Source organism: Rhopalosiphum padi, chromosome 2 (genome assembly GCF_020882245.1).
Source record: "Rhopalosiphum padi isolate XX-2018 chromosome 2, ASM2088224v1, whole genome shotgun sequence".
NCBI lineage: Eukaryota > Metazoa > Arthropoda > Insecta > Hemiptera > Aphididae > Rhopalosiphum > Rhopalosiphum padi.
The window spans coordinates 63023318-63040564 of NC_083598.1; the positions used below are offsets into that span (position 1 = coordinate 63023318).

Here is a 17247-nt window from a genome sequence, read left to right on the forward strand (position 1 = left end):
AATTATATGTATATATATATATATAATATATATATATATTATAATATATACTATATGTATAAGTATATGATGGCAATCGATTATACGTACACAAAATCAATGGTATTCTTAATATTGACAATAACTATACATTTTACATATAAACATATGTATAATATTGTATAATTACACAGAGATTCACCAATCATGCTCAACTCTTCATCCTTTTATATGTATATAATATACCAATATATTTAAATTCAAAATATTTTATATTTTAAGTTAATTAAGATAACTAGCACAATATAGGGTTGGAAAAAAACAGTTTGTAAGTTAACCTAATCTTACCATTTATTTAAAAAGTTTTAAAAATAGATTTAAAACACATTCCAACCCTGTTTGTGATGGATACAAACTACTTTTTTCCAAATGGAAAATATTGATGTATTGTCTATCAAAATCTAATGTACAGTTTTTGAGTATTAATAGCTATAGTTGCAATATACTAAGAATAATATATATTTAAAAAAGGTGGTGGACCTCTATATGGCTATTTTAAAATAAAAATAATTTATACCTAATTATAAATCAATAGTAATGAATCTAGCTGATTGTAAACAGCGATTCCAAAAATTATAATTTTATTAAAAATGTTAATTGTTAGATAAAATGGTAGATGGAATACTATGTTAATAATTATTACCCTGTATGATGTTATTATGCATGATGCAAAGTTGAATATTTTAAATCTCGTATACCTACCATCGATTAACAAATTGTTATTAAACATAAATCTTTAGATTTGTCCATGATTGCTCGTTTTTACGATAGTTTTTTGAACAACGTTCTTGACCATATATAGCTATTATATTATATAATGCAATTTGACTACATGACTACAATATAGGTAATATATATCTATATATTCCTATATAACTAATTACACAATTCACTTATAATACACAGGTATCTAAAATTAAATTAAATGTATCATTGAAATATCATAAATAATTATTTTATTTTAATATTCGTTAACTGCATCATGTAGCTATGCTATATATTGATGGTGTCTAAACGATCAAAATAAAATTAATTATTGTTTATAATATTGTATATAATTTAGCTGTACCTATACAGTATACATGTATAAATATAGCCTATACGGCAATACTGATAAATAAGTTAGGTTAGGTATATGTATATTGCTTACCCGATCAGAAATAATATTTGCATACTATGTGAAGCCCAAAGGTTGACAATATAATTATTGATTTCCCGGAATAAAAATCTTGAGAAAAACTCAACTTAAAATCACAGTGTAACCATATATTATATAATGCAGATATATCGTAAATTATTAACATTATATTACATACCGTGCATAAACAAATTGTTGAAAAAAAAAACATGTTACGGAGTATTATTACAGAGAATATAGAGACCATCATTTCCGTCGTTAAACCAGGAAAATATTTTATTACGTAGTACATTGATGAGATCAACAATGAATCAAAACGAGATTGGGTGCCCGAGGTGTTTTATTATCCAAAAGTGATATCGCGCGGCACGTTGATTTATGACTTAATTATTTGATATATTATTATTATACTTAAAATCCCGCGTAAGAAATATGCGCGCCCGTACCTATATATTAAAATAAACTTATTGGACCTGCATAATATGTATTATATTAGTTACTTTGATAAATATATTTTGTGCGATCACAATAATATATTCTCTTCCCTGTAAATGGATGATATAAACACACCCACATTCTTTTATATGCATAATAATATATAAATAAGTAGCTATGATGTTTTGCAAACAGTGAATTGTTTATTCAATGGTGGCTTTCATATGTCTAAAAATTATAAGGTGTAAAGATTTATTATTAAAATCCACCCAGCTTTTACATTATAATATATAGTTGCTAGTTGTGTTACATAAGTATACAAATAATATACAAAATTGCACGGCAAACTGTGGCAAAAACCAATAAATCTAACTTATTATTCGTTTATATTAAGTATAAGTACATATATACTCCGAGTTCTGATCTACTCAGTGTAATATTATCTGCACCAACTATATAGATTTGTCAAAGTGTATCACAAGATGCACCATAAGATAGTTGCCATTTTATTGTTTTTGGAAATAGTTATGTAGTATTTATAAGCTAAAGGTACATGTATTTAAAATGTAGATGGACGGAGCTGAAAACATAAATTCACTATTAGGTACACCTTAAACGATAATGTTCGTTAGAAATTGGATTTTTAGACATTGAATTTCTTAAAAAAAATGATATGTTATACTACCCACATGGGTCTAATGGTACTTGTCGGTATGCCATTTAACTCCGTGTATCCATATACCAAGGCATAATAGGTTCATATATATATATATATATATATATATATATATATATATATATATATATATATAGGTACTTCAAATTATTTTATTAATAATTATTTATTTGTTTGAAATTCGATTTTTATGTATTGCCAAGCTTAGATTAAACATAATCGCCTATAAAACTAAAGAAATTGAAAACATTTTTGATAATAAAAAAGAAATATTTTTCTTTTTTTTTTTATCAAAATAAACTTCTATATTCTGAGCAATGTTAGATATTATAGGTATATACATTTTTGGTACATTTTACGCACGCGATGTAAAAGCACGCCGCGTAGTTATACACCTTTAGGTATATAATAATATAATACCTATATATATCTAAATTTTATATTATTATATTGCGTTCCTCTCATTTTGTTTCCACCGACGATTGGCAAAACAGCAGAAATATGTATATTATATAACATTATAATATTATAATATGTAGTGCTCGTCGGCGTCATAATATATATAATAATCGACCTATTATAATAATATTATCTCGTCTGCACAACGTGGCGAGTATATATATGTTTATATACATCGGTGTACAATAAGCGTGAAACGATCGATGCGATTATACATATTATATTATATATTTATACGCGTTTATTGGTAATTATTTTAATTCGTTACCACGGACTTATGTATATTATATTATATCCTATATGATATCACATGTACATATAGGGTATTATATATATATATATATATAATACAACTATATATAATACCGGATAGGTCCGGGGCTCGCGTGGACTGCGATATAGTTGCCCCACGGCGGGTATAGGTATAATTTTGAAGTGCACGACGACGTGTACCAGTTTATTTTTTCTCGGTGGTTTTCGGATACGGCAGCACAACGAGATGCGTAAAATAATAAGTATAATATCTAACCCATACGCGTTCAATTCATAGATATATATACACTCGACGGAGCATGTAGCAGCACGCTGTGCTTCTGCGAATGATATACAATAATTGAGTAGGTATACATATTATATATTTATGTATTATTATTGTTATACGATATGTATCATACTATGATATATCGTATGTCATTGTCATATATATATATATAGGTATATATTATATTATATAAATACCAGTGGCGTATCCAGGACTTTGCATTTGAGAGGGTGGTGCTGATATTTTGTTAAATATAACCAAAGCAGATGTTTATACATTTATATAATTTACAATTTTAGACTTTTGTAGCAATCTTCGCATATATAAGCAACAATTTGAATACTTTAAGATTATATTATAGGCACGTGCAAAAAATTCTAAAATCAACTTTAAATTAATTAAAATTTTCTGGTTTTTCTTACCAGTTTAACACGACGTAAATTGAAATCAGATAATTTGTCAGCCTCAAATATTTTTTTGACTGATATATTGATATGTATATCCTTGGACTGGAGTCAGGACACGTCTTAAATTTATAATCTAAATCGATTATCAACTAATATAACTATAGAACAGTATAATATAATATAATATTTATATTGTATATATCTGCTATCATGTATTTAATAATAATAAATATTTAATGCCTGTGGGTTGTATATATACTAAAGATTTTTCAAAATGTATTGATCAAGTATATATATTGTTTTGCAAAAAAAAAAAAAACCTTTTTGTCTATTTGGTGAAGATTGACCTCTATAAGAAAGAAGAATATCATATATCCATGTATTATGCATAAAGCATAATTATACTTAATAGACACAGTACATACTCGTATAGATGAGAAATCATAATATATAATATATATATTATTATTAAATATATTTTACCGTTTCCAATATTATCGCCTAGTATATACTATAGTATATTATTTTATAGGTATCTATAGTGAAGGAATCGCCATGGACATGTAGTCTTAAGCAGCATGTTATTTGTTCATATATAATAAGTTGTAGACAATAACTATCAACGCGTATACAAGTCTATGTGTATAAGTTTTCGTTAAAGCTACACTCGGCGTGTTTTCATAATAATAATAATAATAATATTATTATTATTTCCGGTCGCTGAAAGTGGCGCACTCAGATCGCACACGTCGATCGCAGCCAAGTTACGCGACGTACGCTCACAGATAGCGTTGCGCGTATGCAGAGACGAGTCGCTCGCCGAGAATAATTCAGAGGCACGTTCGATTTGTCATCGTATTGTCTCGTCCGGTAAATTTCCGTCACCCGAAATCGTATTATAAATAGTAATACCATCTTCTATTTTCATCTGTTTCCGGTTAACGGATTTTCAACAGCACCTAATGGGTATTATACCTATCTGCGATTAATAATAATATACAACTATTAATGTGCTAATATAATATGAATTATATATGAAGTGCAACGAGTAATTTTTTAGGACACCGTGAATTTTTCTACTTACAAAAGTATAAAAAAAACAATATTATATATTATGGATATATTTAAATAGATACCATATCATATTACTTACTTACGTACATACCAAGAGTGAAATGTATAAAATATCGGTTAATGAAGTCTATCATGATTTCTTCATATTTATTTATATGTATGTATATTTATTCGTATCGATTAATATATATATTTATAACTATAACGATTTATAATCTGTTCCGTTAATTAGCCAATCTTTGTTGTACCATTACATATTATAATATGCCTTTAAATTGTCATCATCACATGCAGTTTCAATGTTAAAATCAGTTTCATCGAAACGCTCTCAACACCACCGTATAAGTAAATATTCCTATATTTATATATATAATATAATACATTATATAGTAATAATATATATATAACACTATTTTATGAGCAATATTGCAAATTGCAATATATATTACCACGAGACGAGGGGGATAATATTATTATATAATACCACGCTCGTATACATACCTACTACCCAGTGAGTGTATCGATGTACCTATTAATATTTCAGCCTTTTCAGGAGATATATAATACGAGTTACCTAAACATATATAGATACCTCTGGGAGAATAATGTACAAAATTCAATACTTTATAATAGCGGCAATCGGCGCACGCGTTAGGTATATATTCTTCATATACGAGTATATATTATACTGTCTATTTTACGCAGCATCGAGTCCGTTTTTGGCTATAAATATACATATTGTACAGCGGTAACTAAATATACGGCACACCACCGTGACGTGATATTATATCTCTGTTTTTTTTTTTATTAATATAAACCTACCTATACCTTCATATTATTATAGATGAATCCACGGTAAATATATTGATTTTCGTATTCTCCTCTCCGCGCCAACCGCGTTGCAGACATCTAACATAATATAATATGAGTATTATTCTGCATGTCGATTTCGATTTTTTCTATTTTTCTTTAACATTATTTTATATTATATATAGGTAAACCGTGGAAATTCTTCTATATAACGTGTATACTATATACAGGATGATTTTTTTGTCGCAATAAATTATAAATTGAGCAATTTCGTATAGGAAAACACACGTTTTTGGAAAAGTTGTATTATACATGACGTGTTCCTATAATTTAAAACGAATAACACGAAATATTTATAATATAATACACAAATTAAATATAATTTACCCATACTCACCATTTGCTGTTATTTCGTATATAATAATATATATAATTTATATGTAATATTTATGTATATATAAATGTATAGAATGTACAAAAAATAATAATAATAAATAATATATTCGCCATTTTTTCTGTATAATAATATATTATAGTATCAAGATGATGATGAAGATCTGCAGCCTTTTTTTCATGAACTTTTTACAAGGTTATACCCACATGATGGTAAGTTAAAAAATTTATTTAACTCGTTACTAAGTTAAATAATAAGGTAAATTTTAAAGTTTTTTTTTTATAAATTTGTTTAAAATCCGTGGATTATTAAAATCTATTAAAATAAAATTTAAAAAATGTAATTATAAATAAATTAATAGAATTTGGTTTTTTAATTAGTGAGAAAAATAGCATATATACCTACCTCCATGAAACATAGATGAACGTCCGTACAAGCATCATTATAATAAAACTATATCAAAATTGTAACAACGCGAATTATTAGTCTCGTAGACCACAGTAGTTAATATATATATATATCGTATAAATATATATAGTTCTAAAAACTAGTAACGATTGATAGTTATTTTATATTGATAGTGTACCTTACTATTACTGCAGCTACTAAATGGTGATTAATAATAACTTCATTTTTATTTTATTATTTTATCTCATTTATACCTATATATAGCCTTGACTTTTTGTATAAGTACCTATACCTATACAAAAAAGGCTACCTATAATTATATATTATAAACAATAACATAATAGCGTGCAGTGCAAGTGTTGCATTATATTTATGTTATATATATATATGTACACAATATATATCACTAACACACATCATATAAGGTTCCGGATGTTATACATGTATATATATAAGAACATGTAAATAAATTCTGTCGGTGTTACAATTCATTATTGTCCGATACAATATAAGTGTACCTATAGATATAGGTATATATCATTTATAATATAAATAGTTACATAAATTCCGTCCGACTTTTTTTAAACTTGTAGCAATATTGCGCGAATTTTATGATTGGCACGCATATATAATATTTATTATAATACTAATGGCAGCAAACATTATTTAAATGATATACATTGTAGGTATATCGTATAAAGTATATATATTGCAGGATATCATCTTTATTGTAAAAAATAAAACGATTATTATATAAAAAAATCGAAGTCAGTGTTCTCGCGTAACAAAAAAAGTACCTATAAGTAAAAATATCTGAAAGACAGAACATATAATATATATATTATAACTAATTCCGATACGTTATACGAATATTATACATATAACTGCTGAAATCAATTATATCCAACTGCATACTCGAAAGCACCTATGTATACAATATATTATATATATTATATAGGTTTAGGGCGAAAATAATATCATTATAGTTTAAGTGTACCTAATAAAAAAAAATTGAAGTCGAAGGGTGTTTGAACTGGGCAGCTTGCAGCAGAACTCGCTGAACCCACATCGATATATATATAGGTACATTACGTATATATACATGTAGAATCTGCAGTTAAACGGCGACATCGCTGTGCATCAACGGCTTGCACCTGATGTATAATAATAATGCGCGCATCGCAGCGAGTAGACGCATCTGCAACAATCGTGGTATATACATATAACTATGCGGTAACATAAAGTGCATATTATATTGGTTATTAGGTGCACATACCAATATACCATCATATAGGCAATACACTAATAATATACGTATATATTTTATGGTATTGTAGATTAACGTAAACATGTACGGGCGCCATCGCGATGAATCGCGGGTGGGTGTATAAATCGTAGGGCAAAGGGCCTTTGGAAATCAATTTGGTGAGTGGATTGTTTTCGGGCGAAGACGCGTCGGTCGACAGGGCGGGCGGGGGCCGTAGGTGTTCGGCACGATAATGTCGCGATAATGTATCCATTTACGTCGGCGCGCGCGGCGGCGAGACGACGACAGCGACGGACGACGACCGACGATGGCGCGGTCTCTCGGCGGCGGCGGCGGCCCACCGACGCGACACGACAATCGGTAACGCGCGCGCACGAACGCACACGAACGGCCGTGCGAGAGAGAGTACATGCCGTTGCCGTGGCTACTGCGTGTGCCGCCGGGGCGCCCCGCCGTCAGCTGACCCGGGCCCGTCCCCGGATGGGTGGGGCGTCGTCGCGCGCTTGGGCCCAACCGGCACGGCCTGGGCGTGCACGCGCAAACGACGGCGGGGGAAACGCTGTGGAGCGCGTACCGCGGCACCCGCCGCGCGATGGTCTCGCTCCCGCCGGTCGTGGTCTCTCGCTCGCGCCCCCCATCCCCACCACCGACCAACGACCGTGCCGCCGGAACGCCACCTCGCGCGCGCCGGCAGCCGCTCTCTGCGGACCTTCGCCGCCGATCAGTCCGTATACGTACTGCGCGCCGGTCGCTATGTGAACGGTTCACGCGCGTGTGTGTGACTTGTGTGATTTTTTTTTCTCTCAGAACGCTGCGACCGTCACCGAACATTACCACCGTACACCTATGATACGACGCGTCGTTTGGTACAATATTTATTCGTTTGCAAAGCATGTACAATATACGATCGTAATATAATCGTCCGTTATCACCGTCGTTTTTATTTATTATTATTATTTTTTTTTTTTTTTAAATCGTTTTAAGTTTATTCCGCTTTTTGCGTTTTTCTCTGCTCGTGAGTTACCCGAGACAGCGCGACGCGTCGCGATAAGGATTTTTTCTCGTCCTGGTTTCGCGGTGAAAACCGAGCGATAAAAAAATAATAATAATTATTATTATAAAAAAAAAATATCGCACGTCGCCGAGAACGTCGTTGTCGCGCGGAAAAAGTGCGCGCGCGCCGCGCGTACCCACCGCACTCGTGTGCGGTGCAACAGTGAATATTTTTTTTTCTCCATAGACCGGTGCACGAAAATCGTTCGCAATTACGGACCTAACGATTTACCCGCGCAGTGTTCGGGGCGCGTCGGTTGAATGTGATTGGAAAGCGCGGGTGATGGCCACCACGTACCTGCCCGTGGGCAGCGGCGGCGGCGGTGGTGGCGGCGGTGGCCCCGGCTCCGGTGACCTAGACGGCATGGGAGGCATGTCGGTGGTCAACCAGCCCGGTGGCCCGTACCAGCAGCCGTCGCCGTCGCCCCGTGGCGGCAACGGTCAAGACCACCCGGCCGGCGAGCTGAAATATATGCCGCCCGGGCAGCATCACCACCATCACCACCATCACCATCAAGTTCCTACGTCCCCGTCGCCAGTGTCGCTGTCGGCCGCGGCCAGTTGGGTGGACCCGTGGGCCGCGTCCATGAGCATGCACCAACACCATCCGCACCATCCGCACCACCCGCACCAGGGACTGGACATCAAACCGCCGCCAGACATGCGAGCCGTGACCGGCGGCGGTGGTGGCGGCGGTGGCGGCGGCGGAGGCGGCGGAGGCGCACAGACCTGGCACACGGGACCGCCGCCGCCCGTCGTTTCGGCCGGCCACTATAACGGCAGCGGGTCCGGGTCGCCGCAGCTCGGCCACCACGGCGCGTATCACGTGATGAACGGTATGCTGGGCCACACGCACCCGGCCGTCCAAATGCACGGACACAGCCCGTCGTACCCGCAACAACACGACCCGCAGTCACCCGGCGGCGAGGAAGACGCGCCTACGTCTGACGACCTCGAGGCGTTCGCCAAACAGTTCAAGCAGCGCCGGATCAAGCTGGGCTTCACGCAAGCGGACGTGGGCCTGGCGCTGGGCACGCTCTACGGAAACGTGTTCTCGCAGACCACTATATGCCGGTTCGAGGCGTTGCAGCTGTCGTTCAAGAACATGTGCAAGCTCAAGCCGCTACTGCAAAAGTGGCTGGAGGAGGCCGACTCGACGACGGGCTCGCCGACCAGTATCGACAAGATCGCGGCGCAGGGCCGCAAGCGCAAGAAACGCACCAGCATTGAGGTGTCCGTCAAGGGTGCGCTGGAGCAACACTTCCACAAGCAGCCCAAGCCGTCCGCGCAAGAGATAACGTCGCTGGCCGACTCGCTGCAGCTCGAGAAGGAGGTGGTGCGCGTGTGGTTCTGCAACCGGCGGCAGAAGGAAAAGCGCATGACGCCGCCGAACACCATGGGTGGCCCGCAAGACGGCAGCATGATGGACGGCGGCCTGGGCGGCGGAGGCGGTGGCCCGATGGGACACGGTGGCCTGCACCAGGCCTACCATCACCAGGACCACGTGATGCACGGCTCGCCGATGGGACCGCACTCGCACTCGCACAGCCCGCCGATGCTGTCCCCGATCGGCAACCATCAGTCGCTTGCGGCTCATTAACGTTTCGCCCAGTGGGACGTTGAGTACTCACGGCACCTGGCTAAGATGCAGCAACATCAGCAGCAGCACCAGGAATGCACGTAGTAGAGTACTGTTGTTTACTGTTTCGAACAACGTCTCGCTGAGGGCGATTTAAAAAAATATAAATACATGTACATCGCGTCACAGCATCATGTGCAGGACGCCGCGTGCGTTGCCCGTGTGTTGCACCGCGATGGCATTTATTATATTACCAATTCGACTATACATAAATATATATAAATAAAATATAAATATAAACTTACAAAAGCGGATCGTATATATTGATGATTATATATATAGATATATGATATTTCTGTATTATATAATATATAAGAGTAGTGCTCGCCGTAAACTGCACAAATCGCGGCGTACAACGGCCGAAGCGCATAACAAATTTATACGATATATGAAAATATATTTTCCGTAAACATTATTATAATTATTATTATTATTAATTTTTCCAATCGTTATTAAATATATAATATATGTGTATAATAATTGTTATTATATACGCGTACGGTATAACGATAAAATGATGTCGATGATAATAATAATCAATAATGATAATGAAGAAGATGATGATGATGATGATGATGATGATAATATACCGAAGACCATCGATCGGCGCCTAGAACTACCCCGCACATATATGTCATTCATACAAGACGACGGCGAGAAGAAGGCTTTACGACAGAACAGCAAATCGTGTGCGGACGAGACATCATCGCGGCAAGTATACGACAAGTCACCGCAGCGAGTACACGAGAGTCATCGCGGGCGAGTACACGACAAGTCATCGCGGCAAGTAAAGGACGGACGAGCCATCAATCGACTCTTCTATCGCACTGTGATATAAATCGATAATTCTTTAGATTTGTTTTATTTTCTGTCTTAATTATCTCCCCCGGACAAGTATGACTTCGCAGCCATGTACACACACACACACACACACACATAAACACTCACACATGCGTACATCCAGGTATTGTTAGCTATATATAATATGTATTTCTGTTTTATTTATTAATATACGCGAGCGCACACGAGTGCTGCTACATGAATATACCCGAAACCCCGAAATCGCGGTCAGAGTTGATGATTATTCCGAAAGCTTAATGATATAAAATTTTTCTCGATTTTCCAAAAGTTTATCGCGCAATATCCTAGGCACCCTCCAACCGCGCGAGGTAACTATAGTCACGACACCCCAACCGCACTGAATAATAACCGATCTCAAAGCGTGTATACTTATAAAATTAATGATAAACGACAAACACGAAACTAAAATTTAAAAATAAAAACCTTTAAATTATATTTTAGTGCTGTTTCGTAGATAAATTGGGTATATTTCGTCGTTTTTTCTACGTTCCTCGCAGACTGCAGTGCAAAGTTTTCCAGCACAAAACACTTGTTCGTCGCGTATACTTCTATTATATTATAATATACACGTGAGCATAATAAATATACTTATATGGCATATAGGGTCTCCCAAAGGTAGGTATATGTAATGGGGTAGCTTGTGTGTACTTGTAAAATATTTTTTCGGTCCATCTGCAGCCGGCGCGTCTCGCACCGCGACAATGTACCTGCACACCACACGCACATTATACGAAATATAAATAAAATATTATATTATAATATTATTATTATATACGTCTAGCTATACGATGTATATACCTATAATAATATACGAAAACCGGTTCGTTTCAAACGATTCATAATTTTTGTCCATATTTTTTTTTTCTCCCGCGCGTCTTCTCGCTCTCTCGCTCACTCCTTTTTATTCGTGATTTATGTGACGGATGAGAAAAAACCAAAAAAGGTAATAATAAAATTACCCCGAAAATATTGTATTAATATATATATATACCTAACCCGACCGGCAGAGTATATAATATAATATATATATATATATATATATGTGTGTACACGAATACGCGTACATCATACCCGCCGACGTATATTTCGTGTATATATGTGTGTAAGTGCGTATACGACGCTTTTTTCCTATACTTATTCTTCTTTTCTTGTTCATATTTTTACGATCACCCTCTAAATATATTATCGGTCCAAGTATATATATATATAAACATATTATAAAAATAGCATATTATCGGAATAAATCAACCAGCCGCCGCCACCATGCCGTCTATCTTACCTACCTTTATAAACAATAATAATAAATTTAAACTCTGAAAATAAATTTCTATTACATTACACATAATATATATAAAAAATAAAACGCGTGTGTATGTATATGTGCTGTAGCAAGGTATAATATAATAATGTATAATAGAGTGTTACAATAATAATTATAATATGATATTATACATGTATACGCAGACACAAATTTGAGCGAAACGACCAAATATATTTGTATAATATGTTAGGTACACAGTGTTTCACCAATATGTATAATATAATGATACCTATTACAAACTATATATATTATATTATACACTATATTTATACGGATGTGTTTCCGCCGCGCTTTTGTATTTTGTAACGAATTTATCGAAAAAAATATTATTATTACTATTATTATAAGTATATATATACCTATATACGTACGCGCATAATGTAATAATGTATATTATTGTGTCGTAGGTGTGTGTATATGCTGTTTATCTCATTTTTTGATTATAATTTATTATTATTATTATTTTTTTTTTGTTATTTTTAACGATTTATTTTTAGTTTTAATAATCGCATATTTCTAAAATATAATATATATATATATGTATACATTATATATATATATATATATTTATAATACACCCTAAAGTGTTTATATATTTCAAATTTGTTATACCTAGTAAAAAAACTTTTTTCTTTTAAAAAACACTCAATTAGTCTTTAATTTGAACATAATATGATTGATATATAATATATATTTATATAATATGTATTATATTAATATTATTATTATAATTATTTTTATTATTTATTTTTAAAAAGAAAAGAAAAGAAAAGACGGGAAAATAATATTCGTAATATAAAATACACGCATACATGTATACATTTAGCCGATAACAAAAAAAAGTAAATTAAGGTACAAGATCTTTTTTGTAAATACGAAAATAGATGTGTAAATAAAACTGTGTAGTTAGATGAATATATTATCATTCACGAAATATATAGAGAAAATAATAAAATACACTTTTGGAACGTGTAATTTTTGTTTGTTCGTATATATAATATTATGTTTTTAATAAAAAATAAATTTAAAAAAAAAACAATTGTGGAATTAAGTCAAAAAAACATTATCTGTTGATGTTTTTTTTTATTTATTAAATTTATATGTGTTGTATAAAAAAAAAATGGGATATAAAAACGATTTTAAATAAAAATTTGAAAACAGAAAAACCAAAAGAATTTTTTATCAAAAGTTGTGCATTGTGCTTATATATTTTATATATTTATACGTGTATTGCATTCATGCCTAAGACTATTCAACATGTATATAATATAATAATGCACTCATCGATGTCGCTCTATCGAAGCACGTTCGTTCCCTTTATGGTCTTAAAAAAATAATTGTATCTTATATGTATGGTTATTTGGTTAAAAACGATACGTCACATATATATAGATCGGTACGTATTACGTACGAGTGTGCATAGATATACGCGAAGTAAGTACGATAATAATACAATACACTATATACATTGCAATACGATGTAAACGACTTGCTAGTAGCGCGGACCAACAATGACTATGCACGATCATTGTTGATCAATTGATCGTGGTGATAATACTGTATTGTTGATCTCGAATTCGGTCGGAAGGTTTTGTCCAAACTATTGCAACAGCAGCAGAAGCAACAGCAGCAATGATGTTGATGTTCTATTGATGTGCTTAAGGGTTGTCGCATACCAAAGCATAGCGCTTAAGCCCTCTTCCACTTTTACCGATCGGTTTAATTTTTATTTTAATACAATTATTATACTATGTTTTTATTTAAATTCACCACCGTCACCGTCCTATGTTTATATATTTGAAGTGAATATTATAAGATTCAAAGGATATAAATGAGTTTTTCCTTATAAAAATTCGTTCACACGATAATTTGTTTATTTTTGTTAACAATAAGGATTAAGCACTAAAGTAACAACATCATATTTATTATACTTATTACACTTCTATTATTACTTAATACTTAATAATAATAAAACTATATAGTTTTATAAAACGGTTAACTATATCATATGAAATGATTCTACAATATAATATAGTCTCTAGATGTTAACCTCCTCCTCCCGACAATTTACAAGCTATTACATACTAGTGTCCACAATGACCGTTTGTAACTCCTACCCTTTTTATCGAACAACCACATCCTTAGTCTGCCCATATATGCACCTTTATTATTTATTAGTATAATACTCTACCCTGAGTATCTGACCTATTATACGCATATTGCAGGGGGATCGTAACGCATGTTTTATATAGTGTTATAAAGGTGGCGATTGTGTTTATAAGACTATTACAGATGGTGATGTATAACACGGACAACTCGATTTCGCGATCACCAAAACAAAACTATCATTGCGCCCATGCAAACAACACATATTTTTCAGGATAGTATAAATAGAGAGAGAGAGAGAGAGAGAGAGATGACGATACAATATATTGGTTATTATTTTGACCTTGTGTGCAGGACTATCGCCGCATAGGATAATCATATTACGAATGTCTCGTCGACGTTAAAGGTGCATAATATATGAATTTACGGATTTTACCAACACCTATATCGAGTACACGCATAATCATTCTCAATCGATGTATGCATTTTGTCATTTCGGTGACGCGTGTGATGCGGTTTGCGAGCAGCACCTATAACCGCAATGCCGCGTATTATTATATAAAAGTCGTGTGGTAGGTATAGGCGCACTCGTGATAGATCCCCCTACACGCGATGCAGCTGTCGCTCCTACCGATTTATCATTGTGAACACACACCAATCGATCGCTCGGTACACATATTATATTAATATTATATTATAGGTAAACGTTTTAACGCCGAGATTTTGGTCCGTTTTAGAGGTTTTTTTTTTTTTTTTTTGATCGATAGTCGTATCGCGGCGTTCGTATTATAATAGGTACGATTTAGCCTCGCCCACACATCACTGTTATTATATATTATATCGCAGTGATCGCACGCACTCGCAAAACTATAATATATATATATATAATATACGTGCGTATATAGTGTGTACCATTTACGATCGTCGTATATGCAGCGCACGATGACACGTCTCGTCATTAAGGGTACGTTTTCGCCGCACGTCTCCAGCACTGCTGTAACATAAATAAATATAACGATTGTGGTCTTGACGCGTAAGCCGAAGATTCCGATCGATCCCGTCGCCGTATTTTATACAGTATACATCGCGCGTGGGAGGGACGCGTAGCACTTATACAGCTGATCTGTGTATAAAGGTACCTATCGCGACGACGGGCCGTTTTACAAAAGTGTACACCTATTATAATATATATATTATATGTATTATATGTGCGTCTGGGCCGCAAAGAAATGCTGTGCACGAAACCTATATAAACTGCATCGGATCTATGTTTAGGTACCCGACCCTTTTGCCGCTCGCGACGTGGGTCTGAAACCCGTCGCCCGTTTAGTCCGACGACTCGACGTGATGATCGACTATGGCAGGGGCGGAATGGCTCTGTCATTCTAACCGGCCAAACGGGTAAAACGTTTCTGATTTTCAGGCCACTCATATACTTTTTCAATTTTACCGCCGCCACATGTTACATTATCATCGATGATTACAGATGATAGATAATTTCAAATGTTTGATTGAAATGATAAGTTTTAAAATATTGTACATTTCACAATCCCAATTCATAAATCTGCTATTATCTACTAAACGTACAGACCGTCATATTATTTTGTATACAAAACTTACTGCTTATCGTATAATATATGCGCTGCAAATTAATAAAATAATATTATATTACTTGTTACTATATAATTTATTATGATGTTTGTTGTTTTAAACAAATTTTATTTTTGAACGTTCGTATCGTGAATATTATTATTGAATAGTTTAAAAATTCCACCAACTTGCATAAAGATCAGGTTTTAAAAAAAAATATCAAACAGATATATATATGTATACATCAAATAACTTATTTGCTGTTTTCCTAAATACAAAGTTATAGAATAAACATCATTAGTAAGCAGAACATCGAAAAAATGTATAACAAATAAAACTATTGAAATGTAACAACAAAACAAATTATATTACTTTACTCGTACTCAGTTAAGTAGTTTATGACAACATTATTATATCATATTATTCTTTATTAATACACCTTTGATATGAGCCATTGATTAGATTCAGAAGTATAATTTTTAGTCATAAAATTACAAATGTATAAATGTATTGGTAATAAGCTCTTACAAAATAAGTATAACATTATTTTCATATAAAAGTTTTAAATCCGAATGAAATCAACATTAGTTTTTAATATAATATCCAAACTAAAACTAAAATTTTGATATACCTACGCTTTATGGAGGAGAAGGTATATTTTTGACTTTTTGTGTTGGCATCAATCAATATAGCCGGCGGTTTATTACACTATAGTTCATTAGACGAAGTTTTTAGTGCAATAATCAGCAACTTATTGTGCTTTTGAACGAATTAATTCGCGCGCTGGCAACTACTATTCTCGGTTTATACTATTCCATGTACATTGCATTACATTAAATTATTTACAGTTTCAAGTTTTCAACTAACTTATCGTCGTACGAAACAACAACGTTTCTGAAACCACCACACTCCACGCCAGCAGATCGACGGCACACCGCGCAGGATACCTCGATTGTTATGTTATCGGTGGATTTATGCATTATAATATAACAATATTTTAATATAATATACTCACTGCAGCGGCGCACT

General features: G+C 34.3%; 1 protein-coding gene across 1 annotated transcript; it reads left to right on the plus strand.

Annotated features, from left to right (window-relative positions):
* The first annotated feature begins 8346 nt into the window (after positions 1-8346).
* On the plus strand, positions 8347-13497 carry LOC132919381 (silk gland factor 3). Its single transcript, XM_060980958.1, has one exon. The coding sequence runs from the start codon at positions 8985-8987 to the stop codon at positions 10299-10301; it is 1317 nt and encodes a 438-aa protein (XP_060836941.1). The 5' UTR covers positions 8347-8984; the 3' UTR covers positions 10302-13497.
* The last annotated feature ends 3750 nt before the right edge of the window (positions 13498-17247 follow it).